General features: G+C 44.1%; 1 protein-coding gene across 4 annotated transcripts in view; it reads right to left on the bottom strand.

Annotated features, from left to right (window-relative positions):
• The window catches only part of LOC126466217 (disco-interacting protein 2), a 648438-nt gene extending 627718 nt beyond the window's left edge, over positions 1 to 20720 (bottom strand). For 3 of the 4 annotated variants that reach the window (XM_050096366.1, XM_050096367.1, XM_050096369.1), the window contains exon 1: positions 18701 to 20718. In XM_050096366.1, coding sequence (XP_049952323.1) covers positions 18701 to 20690 — 1990 coding nt within the window. In that variant the 5' untranslated portion in view covers positions 20691 to 20718. Of the gene's footprint in view, positions 1 to 18700 lie in introns of all 4 variants that reach the window. The other variant, XM_050096368.1, reaches the window with a different exon arrangement.
• Between the last annotated feature and the right edge of the window lie 1540 nt (positions 20721 to 22260).

Raw genomic sequence — 22260 nt, 5'->3', positions numbered from 1 at the left:
TACCATTTATAAATTACGGGCAGAAAGAACGGAGCGAAAACTATATATTTCAGAATCCCTGCCATGACCTTATGAGAAATTGTACGTAGGGCACGTGAGAGAAGTATACAACATGAAGACGATGCAGGTGCGGTTCCCCGAAATTGACATACAGATCAATGACAAATTCACGGCACAATTGCCAAAGACATTTATCCAGCAAGACAAGAATCCTATGATCCTGCGCGTAAACAAAAAAGGCGAAGTTTCACTGGTGCACAAGGCATACTAGTGTGAAAGCAGCTGCATAATATATACGGTTGAGAAGCCTATGTGAAAAGAATATCTCAGCTTGAGAAAAACAATGTCATAATAGAGGGATCAATACCAACCATCCGGTTCGTGAATACTTTCCAGTTTAAAGATTTGCAGCTCCTCCTGCTTCGCACAGCAACTCTCATATGAAATGCAGCGAAGAAATAAATGCGAGGTTAAAATTATATTTATATCTTACTGCTACACACAAAAATATTGCAAACATCAAAGTGTGCCGGCTGTTTTTTACGTAACTGTCCTGACAAGACAGTTCGAAGGTCAGAGGAAGGGAAAGGCATACCGCCTACAATAGGACGTCTCCCCGTACAGCACTGTTGTAATCAACCAACCTTTTGTCTACATTACACATTTTCTAATTAGAACCACTCTGCCCTACTCCCAACTCCCTGATATTTGCCGCAAAAGAAGCGAAATCTACACGGGTCGTACCTCAAACAGTTTCCTCTACCCGAAAGGGTAGTTAATGAAATGTACACAGTAAAAAAAAAACAATAATTTCTGGTACAAAACAAAAGGAGAGTAAAACGCGCTAATAATGTTCTATGGGCCGTGTATAGCATTAATCCGAATGCAAACACTATGTGTGTAACTTTTCCAAGAATTATCCTGGACGGCCATGGATGTGTGTGATGTCCTTAGGTTAGTCAGTTTTAAGTAGATCTAAGTTCTAGGGGACTGATGACCTTAGAAGTAAAGTCCCCTAATGCTCAAGAGCCATTTGAACCAATTATCCTGGAGAATACGACAAGATGAGTCTGCGTTTTGCATCACACCAATCCTGGCATACTGTGTGTTTAAAAATGATTATCTGTACGATGAGTGTAAAAATCGTAGCAATTTCTACACACTGTGTTGTTGCATAATACTTCGCGATAGTAATTGTAATTTTAGCTGTCCTTTTTCGGCATACTACAGTTACAGATCTCTAAGTGAGAAGAAGATACCGGTATCAGCCTCTAGGTAGCCCACATTCCTAAGCAAGCTCATTAACACACGCTAATTCGACATCGTTGGCACTACATGAAGCGTGTTAGAACGCTGGAGGTAGAAAAAATTCCCCTCGCTATTACTTCAGTGGTAACGGAAGCAGAGATGGTGACCTATTGTTCCCAGTCACCATACAGTACCATCTCTCCGTAGGATCTTCAACAGTTAGGGTTTGTGACTGTCGATGGTAATGTGTCCGTCAGGTGGGAATATAAAAAACGGCGACCCTCCGCCCTCCCCACTTCTTGATACCCGAGAGGAACAGTTATGCAGCGTCAAGAGATTTCAAGTTTCTGTCCCTTGCATAACCAGCAGTACCAACAACAACAACAACAACAAAAACAAAATAATCACATCACAGTACAGATACGCACATAAGAATGCCCAAAGCTACGTAATTCAGAGCGTCCCACGAACAGCAGTAGATCGGGATGACATGTGCTCTATTGCTAGGCTCATGGAAACCGAGTTCATTATTGTGCGAAAGTCATGCTGAAGAGATGGTTGGCCATTGCCGAAATTAGAGCGTCTCGTTATCAGATTTATAAAAGAGGGCAACATCGCTTAAGAACAACGCCACAGTTGATGTAACAATTAAGTCGGTAGCGTTAAAATATTGCAGACCGGGATCATAACAAAATTCTGTAAATTTAATATATGCTTTTGTGTGGCTCGGTGGGCAAATGCCTGACCACTAATCCAAAGCTCCGAAGTTCAATCTCCAGTCGGTCCAAGAACAATGTTCTGTCGCTTACCGAGTCTTTCAGCTCTGACAACGATTTGCTTATGTAAAAAACGTGAAGTTTCATCATGGTTCTGAGTCCACGTCAAACTGCAGTTTGCCTGTACAGTGCTGGGCTAAGTCGTTTCGAACGTCGGAGGCAAGCACAGGCATACCCAACAAGAGCACAATTAATGCAGCATTGCGGTGTTCCAAAAACACTGATAGTTAGAGCCAGCTTTACTTCACTATTTATATAAACAGGATGCTCTGCACGATGCAGAATCTATCTTGTGTCTCGTCTAGCTTCCCATACACTGATGGAAATGGGAACCGTAACACTATGAACGCTTCGAACGAGTCCTACCGGCCCGGTACTTCAGTATTTCCATACCTCTGGGATATGATGATTAAAATTTCATCGTTATGATAGCTTATTTTCAGTACAAAAACAAGCCATCCTACAAATGAAGAGCAATGTGTGTAAGTGATTGCTACTGAATATGTCCAACGTTAATGCAAATGTTCAGGTGGGGATAGCAACACAGCATACTCAGCGAGCACACGCATACAGCTTAAAGCCATCTTTCGGACTCTGAAAACACCAGATTACTGGCGTATGGGGGTGTGAGAGCATCATACCAATAGATTGCACGAACAGTTTGCGGTAGAATGATGACTGCACACCGAGTGTAGACGAGATGTACCCAGGAGAATAGTGAGGCGAGAACAGGAATGAGTCCTTCCAGACGAACTACACTGGCTATGACGAACAGGCGGATGACAGCAGCTGAAATCTAAGCAGGGATACGTGGCGGAATATCACCCAGAACAGTTAGGAGCAGAGACTTGCATAGTGTACTGGGACGTTAAGTGGCATTCTGTGGCGTTCAAAGGCGAGTTTCGTTTCTGTTTGTGGTTGTTTATAAACAGCCTCGTGAGAGGTCACACAAAGGAGCGACCCACGAGAGCCATGCAACTCCAAGAATCACAGAATCGGGAGCTATTGGATACGGGAACGGGACTGATTTGGTAATTATGGAGTGGAGGCTGAATGTTCACCGGTATGTGGCAAGAATGGTAAACCTTGTTGGTATACCCTTCGTAACCTGGATACCAGATGGTCCAGTCCAGCAGGATAATGGCTGGACAATGTAATGCAGTTCACATCGAAAACGCCTTAAAGACTGTACGGATCCTGGACTGGTCTACTTGGCCTTGTGATGTGTTACACGCAGAGATGTGATATTAAAATCTAAACTTTCATACCAGCCTCCACCTCTTTGTTATCTGACACAGCACGTGTTTCTGTCACGGCAGGAAATTCCTCAAATGAAACTGAGATCCCGTCTGCCTCCGCGCCGCTTCGATTACAGAACAGAATGCGCACCTGTGGTGGACACACACACACACACACACACACTACTGGCCATTAACATTGCTACACCAAGAAGAAATGCAGATGATAAAGAGGTATTCATTGGACAAATATATTATACTAGAACTGACATGTGATTACATTTTCACGCAATTTGGGTGCATAGATCCTGAGAAATCAGTACCCAGAACAACCACCTCTGGCCGTAATAACGGCCTTGACACGCCTGAGCATTGAGTCAGAGCGTGGATGGCGTGTACAGGTACACCTGCCCATGCAGCTTCAACACGATACCACAGTTCATCAAGAGTAGTGACTGGGGTATTGTGACGAGCCAGTTGCTCGCCCACCACTCACCAGACGTTTTCAATTGGCGAGAGATCTGGAGAATGTGCTGACCAGTCCAGCAGTCGAACATTTTCTGTGTCCAGAAAGGCCCTATAGGACCTGCAGCATGAGGGTGTGCATTATCCTGCTGAAATGTACGGTTTCGCAGGGATCGAATGAAGGGTAGAGCCATGGGTCGTAACACATCTGAAATGTAACGTCCATTGTTCAAAGTGCCGTCAATGCGAACAAGAGGTGAAAGAGACACGTAACCAATGGCACCCCATACCATCGCGCCTGGTGATACGCCAGTATGCCGATGACGAATACACGCTTCCAATGTGCGTTCACCGCGATGTCGCCATCGATGCTGTAAACAGAACCTGGATTCATCCGAAAAAATGACGTTTTGCCATTCGTGCACCCAGGTTTGTCGTTGTGTACACCATCGCAGGCGCTCCTGTCTGTGATGCAGCGTCATGGTTAACCGCAGCCATGATCTCCGAGCTGATAGTCCATGCTGCTGCAAACATCGTCGAACTGTTCGTGCAGATGTTTGTTGTCTTGGAAACGTCCCCATCTGTTGACTCAGAAATCGAGACGTGGCTGCACGATCCGTTACAGCCGCGCGAATAAGATGCCTGTCATCTCGACTGCTAGTGATACGAGGCCGTTGGGATCCAGCACGGCGTTCCTTATTACCCTTCTGAAACCACCGATTCCATATTCTGCTAACAGTCACAGGATTTCGACAACGCGTGCAGCAATGTCGCGATACGATTAACCGCAATCGCGATGGGCTACAATCCGACCTTTATCAAAGTCGGAAACGTGATGGTACGCATTTCTGCTCCTTACACGAGGCATCACAACAACGTTTCAACAGGCAACGCCGATCAAATGCTGTTTGCGTATGAGAAATCGGTTGGAAACTTTCCTCATGTCAGCACGTTGTAGGTGTCGCCACCGGCGCCAGACTTGTGTGAATGCTCTGAAAAGCTAATCATTTGCATATCACAGTATCTTTTTTCTGTCGGTTAAATTTCGCATCTGTAGCACGACATCTTCGTGGTGTAGCAATTTTAATGGCCAGTAGTGTATTAATGTGGATACCAGTTCCGAGCGGAATGAAAGTTTAATCATATAGTATCCGTTACGTGGTGAAATACCTCCACAAAGCTTGATAGATATCAGACTAGTGCTTCACGGTGTAACACTTTCCATTTTCATCAGCGTGGTTAGACGGCGGAAGGGCCTTGCTACCGTTACAGTTCGGACTAGAGCATTAAGAGCGGTGCGGGCACTAAAATTGTAATCCGGCGCGGCTAGTGGCGAGAGCGGTCCTGCAATCACCGCACATCTTAGCGCGGAGCGCACACACTTTCCCACCGGCCGCGCCTTACGTAAAGAGGGCGCCGGCGCGGCGTTCGCCAGTGTGAGAACGGCCGCGTCAGCGCCGGCCCGCCGGCTCCGAGCGCGCTCGCTTTCGGATTCCGCGGCCGCCACGTGGTGGGAACGGGCGTTCATTACACAACGCGGGCCCTCGGGAATTCCTCAGAGTTATTACGGGTCGCGACCTTGAACCGCGGGGCCCTCTCTGAACGTAACTCTTCTGGCACCCGGGCTGGCCGCGGCGCAGTAACGAAAACATTTCCATAAACACAAGCGTCAGGAGCAACACCCATTTCGCTTCAAAATTGCCGCATCCGAATATTTCCGCAACGAAGGCGGTAACCAAAAATAAATAATTCTTACTCATCAGTTTTCTTTTCACCTATACCCCTTTGCAAAGTTGCAACTGTCATTCAGTGTGTAATGGTTCTTTATTTACGTCACCATTACGGCACTCCAACCCTAGTTCTCGATACCAGTAATATCGTACTACTTTTCTGCGAAGTAACAGACATATTTTTGTGATAATATTCACATTTGGTTTTATTAATGTATAGGTACTCCGATGTATCGATATATTATAGTGATAAGATTCTTGTGTGTATTCATTTCTGTGAGGCTGTCATAATCTTTGACTTACTTGTAACCGTTTCGGCGCGAATGCGCGCAGAGCAGTCTTTGTTTCACTTTGTAGAAGTTAAGTTGTTATTTCGCTTTGTAAAAGAACAGTCATGACTTCTGTTTGGTTAAAGTGGAAATTAAATATATGAAGATTGATACAAAACTGTTTTCTTGATAATGTGACAATTAAGAAGTAGTATATGTGAATTTACAAGAAGTTAAATAAAAATGTGGATCGTGAACACCAAGTCGAAAATTATTTCTACCATACCATTGTTCTGATCTGGGATTGTTTGATCATTAAGAATTTCCTGAAAAACGTATTTGTTAGGTCTTCAAATATTGCTAAAATACAAATCTGGACCTTCTAGCAGTCAAAGTGGAATCACCCCAGAATCAACAAGATGAGCCATAACAACTTCGACGAAAGCTACGAGGGAATCCATTCAAGATAAGTGCCAAAATTAATGACTTTTTTTACAGTGACTTCATTATTTCCATTCTGACGATACCATCCACAGTCAATAACTTTGTTGGTGCCCGATAAAGCGAACATATGCTGCATGAGCAACATTATTAATCTGATTTCTAACCTACTTTGCAAGAGGTGGTATTGTTAGAAGTGATAAATAAAACAACCTTTAGTTACAGTATTTTTTAATTTTTTTTACTGACTCACAATGCAATGAAATCATGTAGGAACATATTTACGTTTAGCCTTCATATCAGAGGTCTCCTCAGCATCTGGCCACCTCCTCAGCATCACTTTTGCGCAGTAATGAAACCGGTTTACGTAAGCCTAACGGTAGAGCACATGTCATCTCGATCTACTCAACATCATAACTGCTCGAGGGGCACACCGAATTACGTAGGTATAGGAATTCTAACGTGCGTATCTGTATTGTGATGTGTGCTTGTACAGTGTATTATTTTGTTTGTGTTGTTGTTGCAGTCGGTTAAAGAAGGGAGGGAAACTTGAAACCCGTTCCTCTGCAGTATCGAGAAGGGGGGAGGGTCGTCGATTTTAATATTCCCACCTGACGGACGCATCACCGTCGATAGTCACAAGTCTTAACTCTTTAAAATTCTATGGAGAAATCTGAGTTAGTAATTTAAGACCATGGCGCACTGTATGGTGATTGGGAATAATGGGTCACCATCTCTGCTTCTCTCCCGCCCGAGTTATAGTGGCGAGAATTTTTTCTGTCACCGGCGTTCAAACACGCTACATGTGGTGTTAACGACGCCGAATTCTCATGTGTTATGAATGTGGTTATGAATGTGGGCTACCTGATGTAAACATCTACAATTGTACTACGCCGGGAAATAATGCTTCGTTGTGAATATGAACGCAAGAAAAATAAAATCGGAAAAGCCTGATATCGGTATCTGCTCCTCACTCAGAGATATGCAAGTCTAGTATGCCGAAATAAGCCAGCTGCATTACAGCTATTAACGCACAGAGTCGTGCACCAGTTCAGATTGTAGAAGCTGATAGAGTATAATATCCAATGGACGTTGTAGGAGTTAACAAAAACACTTTTTTTTTACATTCATCGTACAAATAAACGGTTTTAAGTACGTAGTATGCTAGGTTTGGCGTAATGTAAAACACAGTTTTCTCCCATCGCATTCACCATGATAATTTCCGTTTCGATTCTGATTAATGCTCTCCTCGGCGCATAGAGCAATATTAATGTGTTTTACTCTCCTTGTGACTCTACGTGTACTCATTACAATGTTTTGCTCTGTTGCACTTTACAGCGCACAGTGAGCAATCCTACAATATTTCGGATGTGTGGTCCTCCGCAGTTCCCATATACTTGATAAATGGCTTTTTTTAGGAACATCAACCGAGAAGAGGACGTCTGAAGCAGTTTTACTACATGGAAATGAAATGTGGTCCATGGGAGCGAAAGAACCTGCAACCATCTGAAATGTTGTGACACAGAACAATGCCAACAATAAAGTAAACTCAGTAATATGAAATTATTAAGTGCTTTAAATTTAAGGCTTGGATACACCTTTAAACTACGAGACTGGTTACTTATTATTCGACCTTTGTTAGGGACTACTCTATCATCAGGAATCTGAGAGAGAATATTACAAAATAAATTTAATCGTTATAACCACGGACGTCACGTCGGACAATAAAACGGAATAGCTATATTAAAACACGCCTTACTCTGGCACCAGCCACATCCAAAATAGGTACTTGAGCTCGTTGTTACAAAGCCCAGGAAACAGATGAACGTCAACAAGGTTCCTTCAACAAGAAACCGGTCGACTTCTGTTTCCTCTGAATTTCTTGAGGTGCATCATTTCTCCGTGCACTGGGAGATACGCCCAACCGAAGTCCTTCCTACAAATAGCATACAACTGTATTCAGAATGAGGACTTTCCACCACTACACGGAAATTTCAGCAGTCGAGACATTCGGGCTATGAAGGCACACGGCTGCCGCTCACAGACAGTAACGAGTAGAAAGGCTACACGGAGGGGGGGGGGGTTGGGGAGAGGGGGGGGGGGGGGCAGGAAGCGAGCGGTTTCGCGGATACGGGCGCGCGCAGCAAGGCTGACGCTGGATGGACGCGCGTGGTCGGCCATCCTCGACTCGATCTCAATGTTCAGCCAGGCGGGTTTCTACAGGCTCCCGATTGCGTCGTACTCTGGAGATTGGCGCAGACCAAGGAGGTGTTCTAGCAGTCGGCACTGTTTGGGCAAACAACGTACACCAAGAAGAGGCTAAAACAATTTATTTCGTCCCCCTCATAACGCTTCCCCAAAAATTAACGCATACGTTCAGTTTTCCCTGCTATCAACTAGTCTAGAAAATGCTCCCATCTTCTCACATTTACGCTTTTTGCTCTTTCCATTTTTCAATCAGTCGTGTCACTTTCTTCTTCCCCCTACCCCCCATCATCTTCATTAATCGTGTTTTATCACCTTCTTCTAGCTCTCACTCATCCCCCTTTTCTCTGATGTCCTTTGTTGTTAGCCCTCATAATTTAAAACTGTAATTTGTCTCTCTTGTTGCATTCATGAACGAATGTAAACTTTTTTTGTATTTTCGTGCTACCGAATTACTAAATGCTTTATAATGTTGCGAATTAGACGTAACTTCTAACATACTTATCGTAATGAACGTAATGCGAAATATGTAGAATTTTATGGTTAGATATAACACAGAGTCTGATGGCCTTACTTCTGCTAAGTTACACAAATAAATAAATTAAAACAAATAACAAAATGTTTAAGGGCATATATCAGATATCTCAGATAATTTTTACGTCCAAAATGAAGGATAACACTCAAGAAAAACCTATGTACAATTCTCTAATACCATCGGTTCGTTTCCTTCTGCTGCAGTTGAACTTCAGTAAAGACTAGGTTGACAAGCGTGGGAGAAGAAACACAAAACAATTATACAGAGTCAGAGTTCTGAAGCAAATAAAGTGACGATAAAAGATAACGCTGATTCATTACTATTACACCTTTACTATGGAGATCCAAGCCGGAATATAAATATAACTCTGCTTGTCTGCCATGTGCTTTTCGAATTTTATGAAGCATCATCTATGGCCTGTAACATATTTTAATGTATATAAGATGTATGATTCCAGAATGAGATTTTCACTCTGCAGCGGAGTGTGCGCTGATATGAAACTTCTCTGGCAGATTAAAACTGTGTGCCCGACCGAGACTCGAACTCGGGACCTTTGCCTTTCGCGGGCAACTGCTCTACCATCTGAGCTACCGAAGCACGACTCACGCCCGGTCCTCACAGCTTCACTTCTGCCAGCATCTCGTCTCCTACCTTCCAAACTTTATAGAAGCTCGCAGCGAACCGAAAATGAGCAGTCGGTTAGCAGTTACAGAAGATAAATTAGAATATGGTTTGAGAAACAAAGTCCCATTCAAAGGTAAATTCTCTACGTGCTTCAAATCAAGTTTGTAATCAGTGTGTACTATCACTGTGTTCTTTAATCCACAACCAAGCAAAAAATAGAACAGCTCAAAGTAACACGACACGAATACTGAGAAGCGGCATAATGATGAATAGACGAGTAAAAGGAAACCCAGGTGTTAACCACGTCATATTCAATTATATAAAATCAAAAAGACGATAACCAGATAAAGTCACAACAAACGGACTAAAGAAATTCCTTATAAGAATCCTTATGATCAGAAACTACCCCAACAACGAACTAATCCAAGACATGGAAACACCGTCAGGATAAAGGCTCAACAAATATTGATCTGTAAAACCAAAAGAACGTATCAAGTTTGGAAGTACTCCACTAAGCAGGAAGTTTGCTCCTGAAAAGTTGCAATTAAACGGCACAACGGCTTTAAATCATGCTATTCCTCTTGTTCCGTGCCATGATATTCATTCACGTACCGACAGCCGTTCTGTTATTTTATCCCCATTATCGATATTATTGGTGAAATTTGACACAAATATTTATGAATAGTTCAAGAATTGTGTTTCTATTAAAATAGCTACTTAAGAACAAATGAATATATTTTTAAGATTCTGTGTTGAGCAAAACAACGTTTTGTTTTTGTGTGTTTTTTTTCAAGTTATAACATATTTATTGTACACACACACACACACACACACACACACACAGTGTGATTTACTACAGAAAACATACTTCAAGAAGAATAACACCAAATTATTTTGTTAATAACAAAAGGATAGCATGCAAAAGATGGAAAAATAATAGCTTAAATTGAGAATCCAGAAATATGAGAAGCGGTAAAGAAACGGGGTAATTAACAAAAATCCTTGGATAAATGAGTGCTCATCACATGCTACAAATTATAGTCGTTCTGAGAGTAAACTGAGAACACTGCCGGAGGTAGGGAGTCCCAGTTCTTCACTAGAGGCAGAGGCAATGAATTTTCTGTTCAGCGTGCCTCTATACCCAGACTGTTTCGGCGTACAAGACTAATCCACAGTCTACTGTCCATCACCGAAGAGTCATTACCCAACCACTGACGGTTCGGTTGGAGGAACAATGCTGTCATCTAAAAGCTTGTTACCAAAGATCTAAAACTGTGTCAATGGAGAACTTAAGCATGGAATTTGCAGAGAAATCTGTTTCTTTTGGTCTTGTCCCGTCGTGAACATGCCTGTTCTAATTAGCTTCTTAGATGACGTAGGCGAGCTTTTCCTACAGCGTTATTCTGCTCATCTGGACGAAATACTTATAACGCTTTTCCTACGTGGCAAATGAATTGACGCATAACTTGTTGGAGCACGGAAGTATGTATCGGCCACACAGACTGATTATTTCCAGCAGCGTTTATGTCCGCCGAGGAGTTCCCCGTCGGAGCTCGCGGTGCCGGTCTGCTGTGAGCAGTGGTGACCAGAAGCTGTTAACCTTGTGTGCGAGCTGCCTCTACACGGCGCCACACTACACGCATACGAGGGAGTCCCATTATCATTGTATCTTTCGCAACTGGCAACAAGACTGCGTATGCACTGTACAAGGACGGGTTATCTTGTGCAATCTGACGAGGCGCTGCGGAAAGAAGGCCATGTGAAAACCACTGATACACAGGACTGCCATTAATGACGTGTACGGGAAGTAGGGGGGACGGAGGAGGAGGAGGAGGAGGAGGAGAGAGGGGAGGGTGCTACAAACACACAACCCGCCACGCACTGTCCAAGCGATGGAATTACATTAGCGCATTACATAGTACTTTCCCAACTAAATAGTCCATACATAAAGTTACTTATTCCACGTTACCCAATGTAGGTTGGGCGACTGGTGGAAAGATAGGGACTGCTACACCTTTTCCGGCATAGTCTACATCGACATCTGTACTCTGAACACGTCTGTGAAGTGCATGGCAGAGGGCTCTTCCCCTTCGCACAAACGTTTTCTTCCCATACCATTCGCGCAAGGAGCACGAGCGTAATGTCTGTTTAAACGACTCTTTCCGCGCTGTCATTAGTTTATCAGTCTTCGCGGTCCGTACGAGAGCAAATATACAGGGAGCTGGAGTACACAGCGTGGCCCAGGAGGAATGGCCAGTATTCAGGAATGTGACAAGAACGATCATTCGAAGCAAAAAGGTCTAGTACACGTGGACACTAAAATGCATACCTTACAACCTATGAGCACTACCACTTCTTCGATAATGGGAAACACATGTCTTCGACTGAAGAAACGTTCATAAGTGTTTGAAGTATACATTTTAGTGTCCACGTTTGCTAGACTGACTTGCTTCTAATGATCGTTCCTGTCATATCCCTGAATATTGCCTACGAATGTAGGGTTTCCCGGGATTATTTGCGCACATATTCATATGTCTGCCAATCCAGGTTTTCATCATTTCCGTGACAAATATGTAACCATTCGTGCTGACCTTCTAGGTATACGTTCAATATCCCCTGTTAATCCTATGTGATTCAGATCCGTCACACTCGAGCGATATTCTAAAGTAGGTTGCACGATTGTTTCTTTAAGAAACATCCTTTCTAAACTTATTACATTTTCCCAGTATCCTAACAGCAGACCGAAGTGAACCATCCGATTTACTTACTGCTCAGTAACTGCGATCATTCTATTTCATGCTCCTCTCCCTAATTGTAACAAGTAGGGTTTTGTATGTGTTTACTGATTCCAATTATAATTGACTGATATTTAGGCACAAGATACAACAGAACTGCGTGTTATGTCATTAAAATTAATTAATTCAGGAAACTGTACAAAACTCGGTGCGCTGCTAGCATTTTAAATGTTCGGTAAGCGACCTGTGCCATGTGCATTAAAATTCAGTAATTTCTGTAACACTGCCACGGTTGCGCAGAAAGTAACATCACAACAAGGAAAGCGCTAACCAAAAAACTGATAACAAAAACCACAACACGGAATTATTTTCAAACAACTTCAGAATTGTTAAAGAATGGAAGTATCAGTAAATAATCTTCTACATGCCATCTTGCTGGAAGATATTGGGGACGACACCTAATATAGACTTGTTGCGGAGAGTAATGCACTATTTATTCTCCTTATGATGATACTCACTTCACACAGCTGTTTTAAATTTTTTTAATAATTGCCGGCCGGGGTGGCCGAGCGGTTCTAGGCGCTACAGTCTGGAACCGCGCGACCGCTACGGTCGCAGGTTCGATTCCTGCCTAGGGCATGGATGTGTCTGTGATGTCCTTAGGTTAGTTAGGTTTAAGTAGTTCTAAGTTCTAGGGGACTGATGACCTCAGCAGTTAAGTCCGATAGTGCTCAGAGCCATTTTCTTTATTTATTACAGTCGATTTAGACGCTCTTATGGCTCCATCAACTGACACACCTGGTGACCATCATCATACTATACCATCACGACATATTTCATAGTCAGAGATCGTTGATCCGTATGTCTTCATATTACGACACTTGATAACCAGCTACGATTAAGAAAAAAAATTACACTTTTCAGTTGCAGAGTAGATCGATGGTCACCACGCCTGCTGACGACAAACCTTGAAAGCTCTGAAATTGGTCTCTGTTAATAAACAACATTAAACACAACTGTGTGATGCTGACATCATAATAAAGGGAATATGCATTCATTATTCTCCACAATACTTTAGTAAGTAAGGCTATTTTTTCTGGGACAATCGTGGAAGGAGACTGAACTTCCACAATTTACAGGTGAAATCCTCAAAAGAGATACATATATCCAGTTTTGTTTAGTCACCCAGAAATCTGTATACGTTTTGTCTTCTAAGTCACCGGCATGCAATGACTTACAGAGATTTATATTTTAGGTGTCTCTTCTCCATTTCTGGAGGCTTCCTCTACTTGACAAACATTAAGCCATGTCATTACGTTACTTAAATTTTAAAACTCTGAGAAGCTTGTAACTGTTTCAAGGAGTATTTTTTGCTTATTTACACTGTCTTTGATTTCTTACTTCTTAGTACTTGTCTTTAACACTGGACGACACCCTGACAGGAACAACTTTCAATTAATTAAACAAGATTTTTCCATCTCCCTTTTAGTTTGCTTTTGATCTGTCTAAGCTCAAGTGTGTTCCTCGTTGCAGAGGATCTTGTTTTAGAACTTTCTATCTCTCTCTTCTTCTATCTTCTCAGCGATCACAGGCCCTGTAGACCACGCGCTGCATCAACGATCTGCTTCCACCGCCTTCTATCTCTCGCAGCCTCTCTCCACCCTGCGGAAATTCCTAATGCTGCGATGACCTCCTCTATCATCTTTACACCTTGTATGAGGTCGGCCAATGGTCTTTTTGCCTGGAGAGTTCCTCAAATGCTTTCTTGGTGATCCTGTTGTTTTCCATTCTGTCCACATGTCCAGCCCATTGCAGTCTCCTACTTTTTAATTTCTGAATGATAGTGGGTTGCTTCATTAACATAAATTTCATTGTTCTTTCGAATTCTCCCTGCACCATTCTCCAACACAGGTCCCCAGATTGTTCTCATTACCTTTCTTTCGAAAACACTCAGTTTTTCTTTTTCATTCTTTGTAAGCGTCCAGCTTTCTGAGCCGCATAGTACTATGGGGCAGATAATAGTGTTGTATATCTTCATCTTTGTGGTGATTGACAAAACTTTACTTTTGAGTGGGTTGCTTAGTGAGTAGAGACATCTTGACCCTGAGGCTATTCCTTTTTAGAACTTTCTATTAACCTAAATTCTTAATGTTGTTGTTTCGTGTGGCTTGGTCTTATGTAATGGTCTTCGTATTACAGACACGTAATGAAGCTGAGAAAGAACGGATCAAATGGCGTTTATAATTCCTCAGATCCAGACCTCTACGAATGGATTCGTCAGATTTTCACCCATCGCACCTGATCGTTTAAAGCACGTGCAGACTGTATGTGGAAGTATGAACGGCCGACACAAAATGATGAAGCCGCCCTCCAGTTTACTGCTGAAGGAGTGATGCTGCAGAAAAACAGCCTGCATGTGTCAAATGAGACACACGAGAAGTCTGGGTAGATACCTTGTACGAGGTCGTGCTGCAAGTAATGTCTCTAATTTTTAAATACTGTTACGGCACCTTAAATAAAACAATCTTTATTAACTTTCGACATCTTTGTTCTGCATGTCCACGTATCTATTTTTCAACGTAGTCACCCTAACGACGACAAATTTCTCCCAACGAGAGAATATTTTCTTGAGACTGTACCATCACTGGAGAATGTTTCACTTTGTTGACGGAGCCACAACCTCATTTCTGCTTGCACCGCTTCATCATTATCAAAGTGAAGTTGTCGAAGGTGTTCTTTAACTTTTGTAAACAGATGAAAATCTGATGAGGCTAAGTCGGGACTGTACGGAGGATGATCGATGAAAGTGAACCCAAGGCGTCGGATGGTTGCTGATTTCGTAGCGCTCGGTGTGCTCTGATATTGTCAAGCCGAAAGAGAGGGTTCTCCATTGGTGAACGAACATTTCGAATTCGAAACTCTTAATTACAGTACACTATTACCCACGCTCAGACATACTTACGTTACACATCGCTATGTTAGACGCTACAATTCGGAGCCCTCTAGCGTCAAAGGCTATAAATATGTAGACATGAAGAATAAAGGTATAGAACGTTAATGATGTTTGTTTTATTTAAAAACGTGGAAGAGTTTTCACATAAAAAAATCAACATGCATTACTTTTCACCGCGTCTTCGTGGACTATCCAGGTTACCTATCACACATATTGAAAATATGTACCGGGCCTGAACTCTAATCCAGCTTACAGCTTGTACCAACACTATTGACGAAATGTAGATAGGAATTAAAGCTCAAATCAGGGGTGAAGTGTTAATTTTCGCTTTTTTTCCTCAATTTGATTAAATTAATTTCTGTAGAGTTGTAAAGCACTATCTTTCTCTCAGATGAGTGACACATAACTGAAAATTATTCTGTCTTCGAACTTTGATCTCTTCACTTTTTAATTCAGTTTCTTCAGTGGCTGTCGTGTAGCTACGTCAAAGAGTAACGAGCGGAACTCAACAGCTCCTTCTATTCGCTTTACAAGTAGAACATGAAACTTGCTTCCTCGCTGTCACATGACAGTGATAGACAATTTTTGCTTAAATTATTCAAAGAAGCTCATGCTCTGTGGCGACTGCATGTAAAGTCGCTGCGCCGCAAGAACACAGGATGAATTTAAAGCTGGGAGAAACCGACGTTTAAGTCCACTTGACTGAGAAATACTGGGCACTGTTCGACAAAATTTCTCGTAAGTCAACAGTAATCAAGACCACGAAAGACTAGGTGTACCGGCATGAAATGAGCGTTTTTTTTTGTGAAAATGAAACACTAATTTTGAATTGAAAAGTAAAAACATTTTATTCAAAGTACTGCCCATTGCTTTCTACACATTTTGACCACCTTTCCGGCAATTTGTGGACAGCACGCCAATAGAAATGTTCGTCTTTTGAAGCAAACCAATCAGACACCCAATTTTCGACTTCTTCGTAGGAATCTAAGTGTTCCTCAGCCATTGCGTCTCCCATTGATGAAAACAAGTGGTAGTCGGAAGGGTCCAAGTCTGGTGAATACGGCGTGTGGGGTAGCAGCTTCCAGCCAAGTGTTTTGATTGTATCCTGAACCAGTTTTGCTTTGTGTGCAGTTGCATTGTCGTGTAAAAAAAATTACTTTGCCATGTCTTCTGGCCCATTCTGGTCTTTTTTCGATCAATGCATAGTTCAAATTGGTCATTTGTTCCCCGTAGTGATTAGTATTGACAGTTTCACCGGGTTTTAGAAGCTCATGATACACCACCCCTTTCTGGTCCCACCAAACACAGAGCATTGTCTTCTTGCCGAATCTATCTGATTTTGCAGTCGATGTTGATGGTTGTCCCGGATTAACCCATGATTTTTCCCGTTTAGGATTCTTAAAATAAATCCATTTTTCATCGCCAGTAACAATTCGATGCAAAATTGATTTTCTTTCATGTCTTTTGAAGCAAAATTTGTCAAATGGTTTTTCGGTTTTCCATCTGTCTTTCATTCAATTCATGTGGCACTCATTTTCCACACTTTTGGATCTTTCCCATAGCTTTCAAACGTTCAGAAATTGTTTGTTGTGCAACATTTAGCATTGCTGCCATTTGCTTCTGACTCAAAGTATCATCTTCATCCAATATTGCTTGCAATTCGGCGTCTTCGAACTTTTTTGGTGGTCTTCTACGTTCTTCATTTCTTACATCAAAATCGTTATTTCTGAACCGTTGAAACCATCTTTTGCATGTTGCTTCTGATAGAGCATCATCACCATATGCCTCGACAAGCATTCGATGCGACTCTGCAGCACTTTTTCAAATGAAAACAAAAAATTAATGCTTTCCCCAAATCATCACTTTCTGGTGCAAAATTCGACATTGTTAACACGATGAAAACAAATGATGTTGTTTGTTCCACGACTTGATGTATACTAAATATCTTTGACAGATGTCATACCAACCAAACAAAAAAATTAAGGCTCGTTCACAACAAATGTTCCCTATCGACACATTTGTATCTTAACGCTCATTTCATACCGGTACACCTGGTATGTATCAGCATACCAGGGACGGTACTTGCCTCTACATCTCTTCTGTGTTGTCGTAGTTTCGTAACAGGGGCAGTAAGAAGCGATCAGTTTTCGGACAGCGCGTAATTGTGATAATAAGTTTGTTCAAAAATGGTTCAAATGGCTATGGGACTTAACATCTATGGTTATCAGTCCCCTAGAACTTAGAACTACTTAAACCTAACTAACCTAAAGACATCACACAACACCCAGCCATCACGAGGCAGAGAAAAATCCCTGACCCCGCCGGGAATCGAACCCGGGAACCCGGGCGTGGGAAGCGAGAACGCTACCGCACGACCACGAGATGCGGGCAATAAGTTTGTATTACGTACTCTCAACAGCGGTAAACATGGAGCTGAGTACGCGTCACCGCGAGGTGAGAGAAGAACACGCGGCCAGCTGCTACGAAGTAGCAGTTTCTTAAGGAATATAGGGTCATGTTCTTTATCAAGTCGAATTAACAGAAAAGTGTTCACTATTGATCCCACTTAATGCTAAGAATGATAGAGTATGAAATGAAACGCTTGCTCTTTGTTATGAAAACTTGAGAGCACCCACAACGAAACCACAAAAATCTCATCATATTAACCCACCTTGTATGTAGAACAACAGAAATCCTACCGTATTAGGCTAATAAAACTAATATACTAAAGGTAAAACAAAAGAACCTCTACATAAAAAATACCTCTAGAAAATAAATACGTCATATAGTCATTGTACATCTCTCACCAATATTGTGATTACTTGTGAGATGTAGAAAGGATTATTCTTGGTGGGAGACAGAAAGGTGGCCAATTGATATGCCTGTCATTTTCATTACGGGCTTCATTTGTTATATATGGATGTCAACTATTTTTTGTATTATCGAAACAGCGCTGGGTGAATACAATTTCAAATCCACATTCCTTTTTATACCTGTATCTTCAGCCACAGCAAAATCGAGACAAGAAATTTAAATTTCCGTATCTCGTTAAAGCAAAGCGGCACAAGGAACCAATAAAATAAAACAGCTACCTGCGTAAATCACATAACATTTTACAGAACCCATGAAGCGTTTAGTTTCGATGGTTTACACTTTTAGCTGGATGCAGAGGATTTGCACATAACTGATAATGGATACTCCTGTATTTCTACCAGGTACTTACTGCCTTGTTATATTTACAGCTGACTGGGCAGAAATAAACATGTATACGAATTATCACTTACGAAAAAATACGCAATATCTACCGTTGAAACCAGTAGTGGGTGTTACTGAAAACCGTGAGACCGACGGATATAGACAGATGTTTTATTTTGTTTCATAAACGGACGTGGCTATTCAATTAAGTGGGCGGCGACAGTCTGGACCGTAAAAATTATCCTGCACCAGATTTCTTTGCTGTATGAGGCAGAAGAAGACTCACCCGTCTTCTTGGTTGCGTGTCCCCGGCGGCTACGCCGAAGAGTCGAGGCCGCACGGTGCACGCCCGGCTTCGCCAAGTACTTGACGTTGGCGTTCCTGCCACGCAGCTGCTGTGACTTCTTCCTCCGCACTGGTCGTCGCCGGGGCACGGGAGACACGCCCAATGGGACATACGTCTCTTCTTCCGATGTTTCTTCTGACTCGCTATTTTCCACTACCGTAACACACTGAATCTGTTTCACACTTGTCACTCGCACGGGGGGCGTAGGTGGTTCATCATCGGACTCTGATGCAGCGTCGCCAGTTAGGGTAATGCACGTAGCTGCCACAGGAAGTTCCGGTAAGTAATTCGCGGGTTGTCTTTCTAATTGTTCTGTAGACAAAAGAGAAACAACACTGCGTGAGCGTTCGCCTTTCTTGATCGGTCGTGCACTTATTTCGCCCACATCATGGCTTTTGCTATGTCGTAAAATTGGCCGCGATTTATCCCCTTCTCCCAAGGAACGCGAAGTTTTGTCCCCAGAACTACTGCTCCTCACTGGACCCGGTGCAGGGGATGGCATCTGTGCTGGTTCGTCGCCTAACCGCGCATTGGAGTCTCCATCTGTCGCTGCACGGGTTGGAGGCAGTGGAGGGTACTGCCGTTCTGCACTGTCACACTGTTTACCATGATAGTCTCCCAGAATACTTTCGTACAGTCCGTCATCGTCATCGTCGTCGTCATCCAGTCCACCGAGCGTCAGGGGATAATGAGTGGAGTCATGCGGCGCACAGTAGTCGCGAATTTCCCGCACTTCGTATTTAACTGGTTTGTGGTTGTTACGGCGAGCGCTTCGTCTCTCTGGCGGTACGAAGATCATGGGATCGAGCTTGAGCGCCGCCAGGGAGCGAGGGGGTCGGCTAATAACTACCTGATACATGTCAGATCGCGCTGTATTCGACTGCTGTCCCTTACGGCGCTGTCCTCCACCACCGCCTTTCCTCTTGCGGCTGCTGTTACGTCTCACAGAACAGCTAGCACCACTGGTCCTCTTGAAGTAGCCATCGCGACTCACACTAGGTTTCGGTTTCGCAACAGCAGGCTTCTTCTTGCGGAAGAAGCCTCCGCCACTGGATGGGGGACTAAACGGTGGCGGAGAAGGTAGTGGAGCGTCACTGAGTCTCGGATTGGAAAATGAGAAACCAGAATCCTTACTAGACGACACGGCGGGTGAAATGGTGCGTGGTTGAAAACGATGGTGATCCTTTAGCGCCGAGTCGAGGGAATGATGTGCTCTTTTGCCAGCACCACCATCCAAGGCGCCACCAGACGACGATGTCGGCGACGGACGCGGTAACTCGAGGCTGCGCGGAGCCATTGCGAGGGGCGCATCCATCCATACCCGTCCGAGGCTGACGCTAAGCGCAGAGTCCGGCCGACTGCTGCCCACACTAGCACTCGCACTAGGTCCCAAATCGTCACCTCGGAAACAGCGCGGTTGCCTCCGCGAGTACACGGGAGAACGCTCGAAACGTAAGATCTCCACCGAGCCAGAATCTTTCGTGAGACGCGGGGGTGGAGTCGGCGGACGTCGGGAGGCAGCCGTGGATGGCGCCGGTTCTACCGAGATCCGCAACTTTCCGCTGCCTTCAGCCGTTGACGCACCGCCGTCGCGCATACCACGAATCCACTGATTGTAGCCGATCACCATTGAGTCCGGTTCCTCGTCGGCTATCGTCACCAACTTGCTAGTGGTCTCCGCCGCCAGCGAGGCCGGTTCCGGTTGCGCGGCAGATTCCGCACCGCCCCCTACGGCAGACGCCGTGGCGGCGGCGGCCGCCGCCTTGGCAGCTTGTTTGGCCTTCCCTCCTCCGCGTTCCAGGTAATTCCTCTTGATGGAAATGCGCTTGAAGGAATCGCTGCGCTTGAAAGACGACTCGGCGCGGTCCTTCTTGCCCTTGCGGCCGCCACCGACGAGGCGGCGCAAGTTCTCGAACGTGATGGGCTTCATAGCGCATCACCGTCGCCTGGCGGCACCATTGCGCGCACGGCCTGCTAGCCGTCCACGGAGCGACTGAGGCGCGGTGAAAGCCACAGCTCCAGCCGCGGCCGCGGCCGGCGAGCGAGCGAGCCGAGCGCCGCGCAACGGCGGCCGGCACAAGGTCATTTGCCCACCGGCGCACTCCTGCGGACCCTTCCCAATGACGAGAGATCAAAGCACTCGGGCCTCTCCTCAAAATCTGTCCGTTCGGATACCTAGAGTGCGTGTGCATGTGACGCTGCCAGGCGCCGAAGATAAGGGAGAAGAGGAGGAAGAGGAGGAGGAGGATGATGATGGCAGAGATAAAAAGGCAGGAGCGTGGGGAGGCGGGCGAGTGGAGGGACTAAAAACCGGAACGCTGGTCCACTGTTGCCGCATGGCCGTGCAGGACCGGCCAAACGAGCGAACGACGCATTTGCTTTTATTGCCTTGCCTCTCGGGACATTCGAGGCTGCTCAGCCTTAGTCTTCCTGGGCTCGCAACCATGAATGACAATGCAACCACTTGTATAATGTCGGGAATAGTCTGTGCAACTATAGCTGCAACTGACACGAACTGTGCGGGGAAACCACCTGATACGTACGCGATCTGCTGAAGAGGTTGCGTACGTCTGAGCGAATCACGTAATGGATGACATTAGCTCCTTCTTCCGATTCCTACCTCGCTGGACGAAACTACAGGAAAGTGCCGATTGTCTAAGTTAATGCGGACCCGAGACTGCACAGATAACTTATTGACAATCCAGAAATACATATGTTTCTACTCGAAACTGCTATTTAGTGTACCTACAAACCATGCTACTCGAGACACTTGATAGCCCACTAAGTTACTTGGACGTTACTCGGCTGAAACTGACAAATTATTTATAAAATTCGACTTGAGCCACAACGTATTTCGTATCAATTGCTTTCATTCGCTTTCGGAAAGCAATCGTCCACGTAAGTTGGTAATAATCGGCTTTATATGAAAACATATTTTCAGGAAATAAGAGCGGACTTTGGCGTAAAGATGAAACTAAAAACAGAAAAATATTTCAGGGATGTCCGATGCTGCACCATCTTTTGGCGGGGAAATATGAATCACACGCACAGTACTGTATCCTTTAAAGAAAATATTCATTCTAATTACAACACAATACTTCTGGCTACGTTATTTCCTTAATTTTTCAATAACTGCCGATTATGCGTGGATACTCATCAAACGGGACAACCAGGAGCTTACTGTACGTATTAGGAGTGATTCACTTTTGTCGAGAAACGTTATTCCTACTTTTTTATGATCCAAAGATGTTTCAGCACAAGTTCGAAATCATTACAACTGTACTGTTTGTATGCACAGTACAATGGTTGTTGGTTGGTTGGTTGATGTGATTGAAGGGACCAAACAGTGGGGTCACCGGTCCCATCGGATTAGGGAAGGAAGTCGGCCGTGGCCTTTCAAGGGAACCATCCCGGCATTTCCCTGAGGCGATTTAGGGAAGTCACGGAAAACCTAAATCAGGATACCCGGACGCGGGATTGAACCGTAATTCTCCCGAATG

This window comes from Schistocerca serialis, chromosome 1 (genome assembly GCF_023864345.2).
Source record: "Schistocerca serialis cubense isolate TAMUIC-IGC-003099 chromosome 1, iqSchSeri2.2, whole genome shotgun sequence".
NCBI lineage: Eukaryota > Metazoa > Arthropoda > Insecta > Orthoptera > Acrididae > Schistocerca > Schistocerca serialis.
This window is presented reverse-complemented; position numbering and strand designations above follow the sequence as displayed.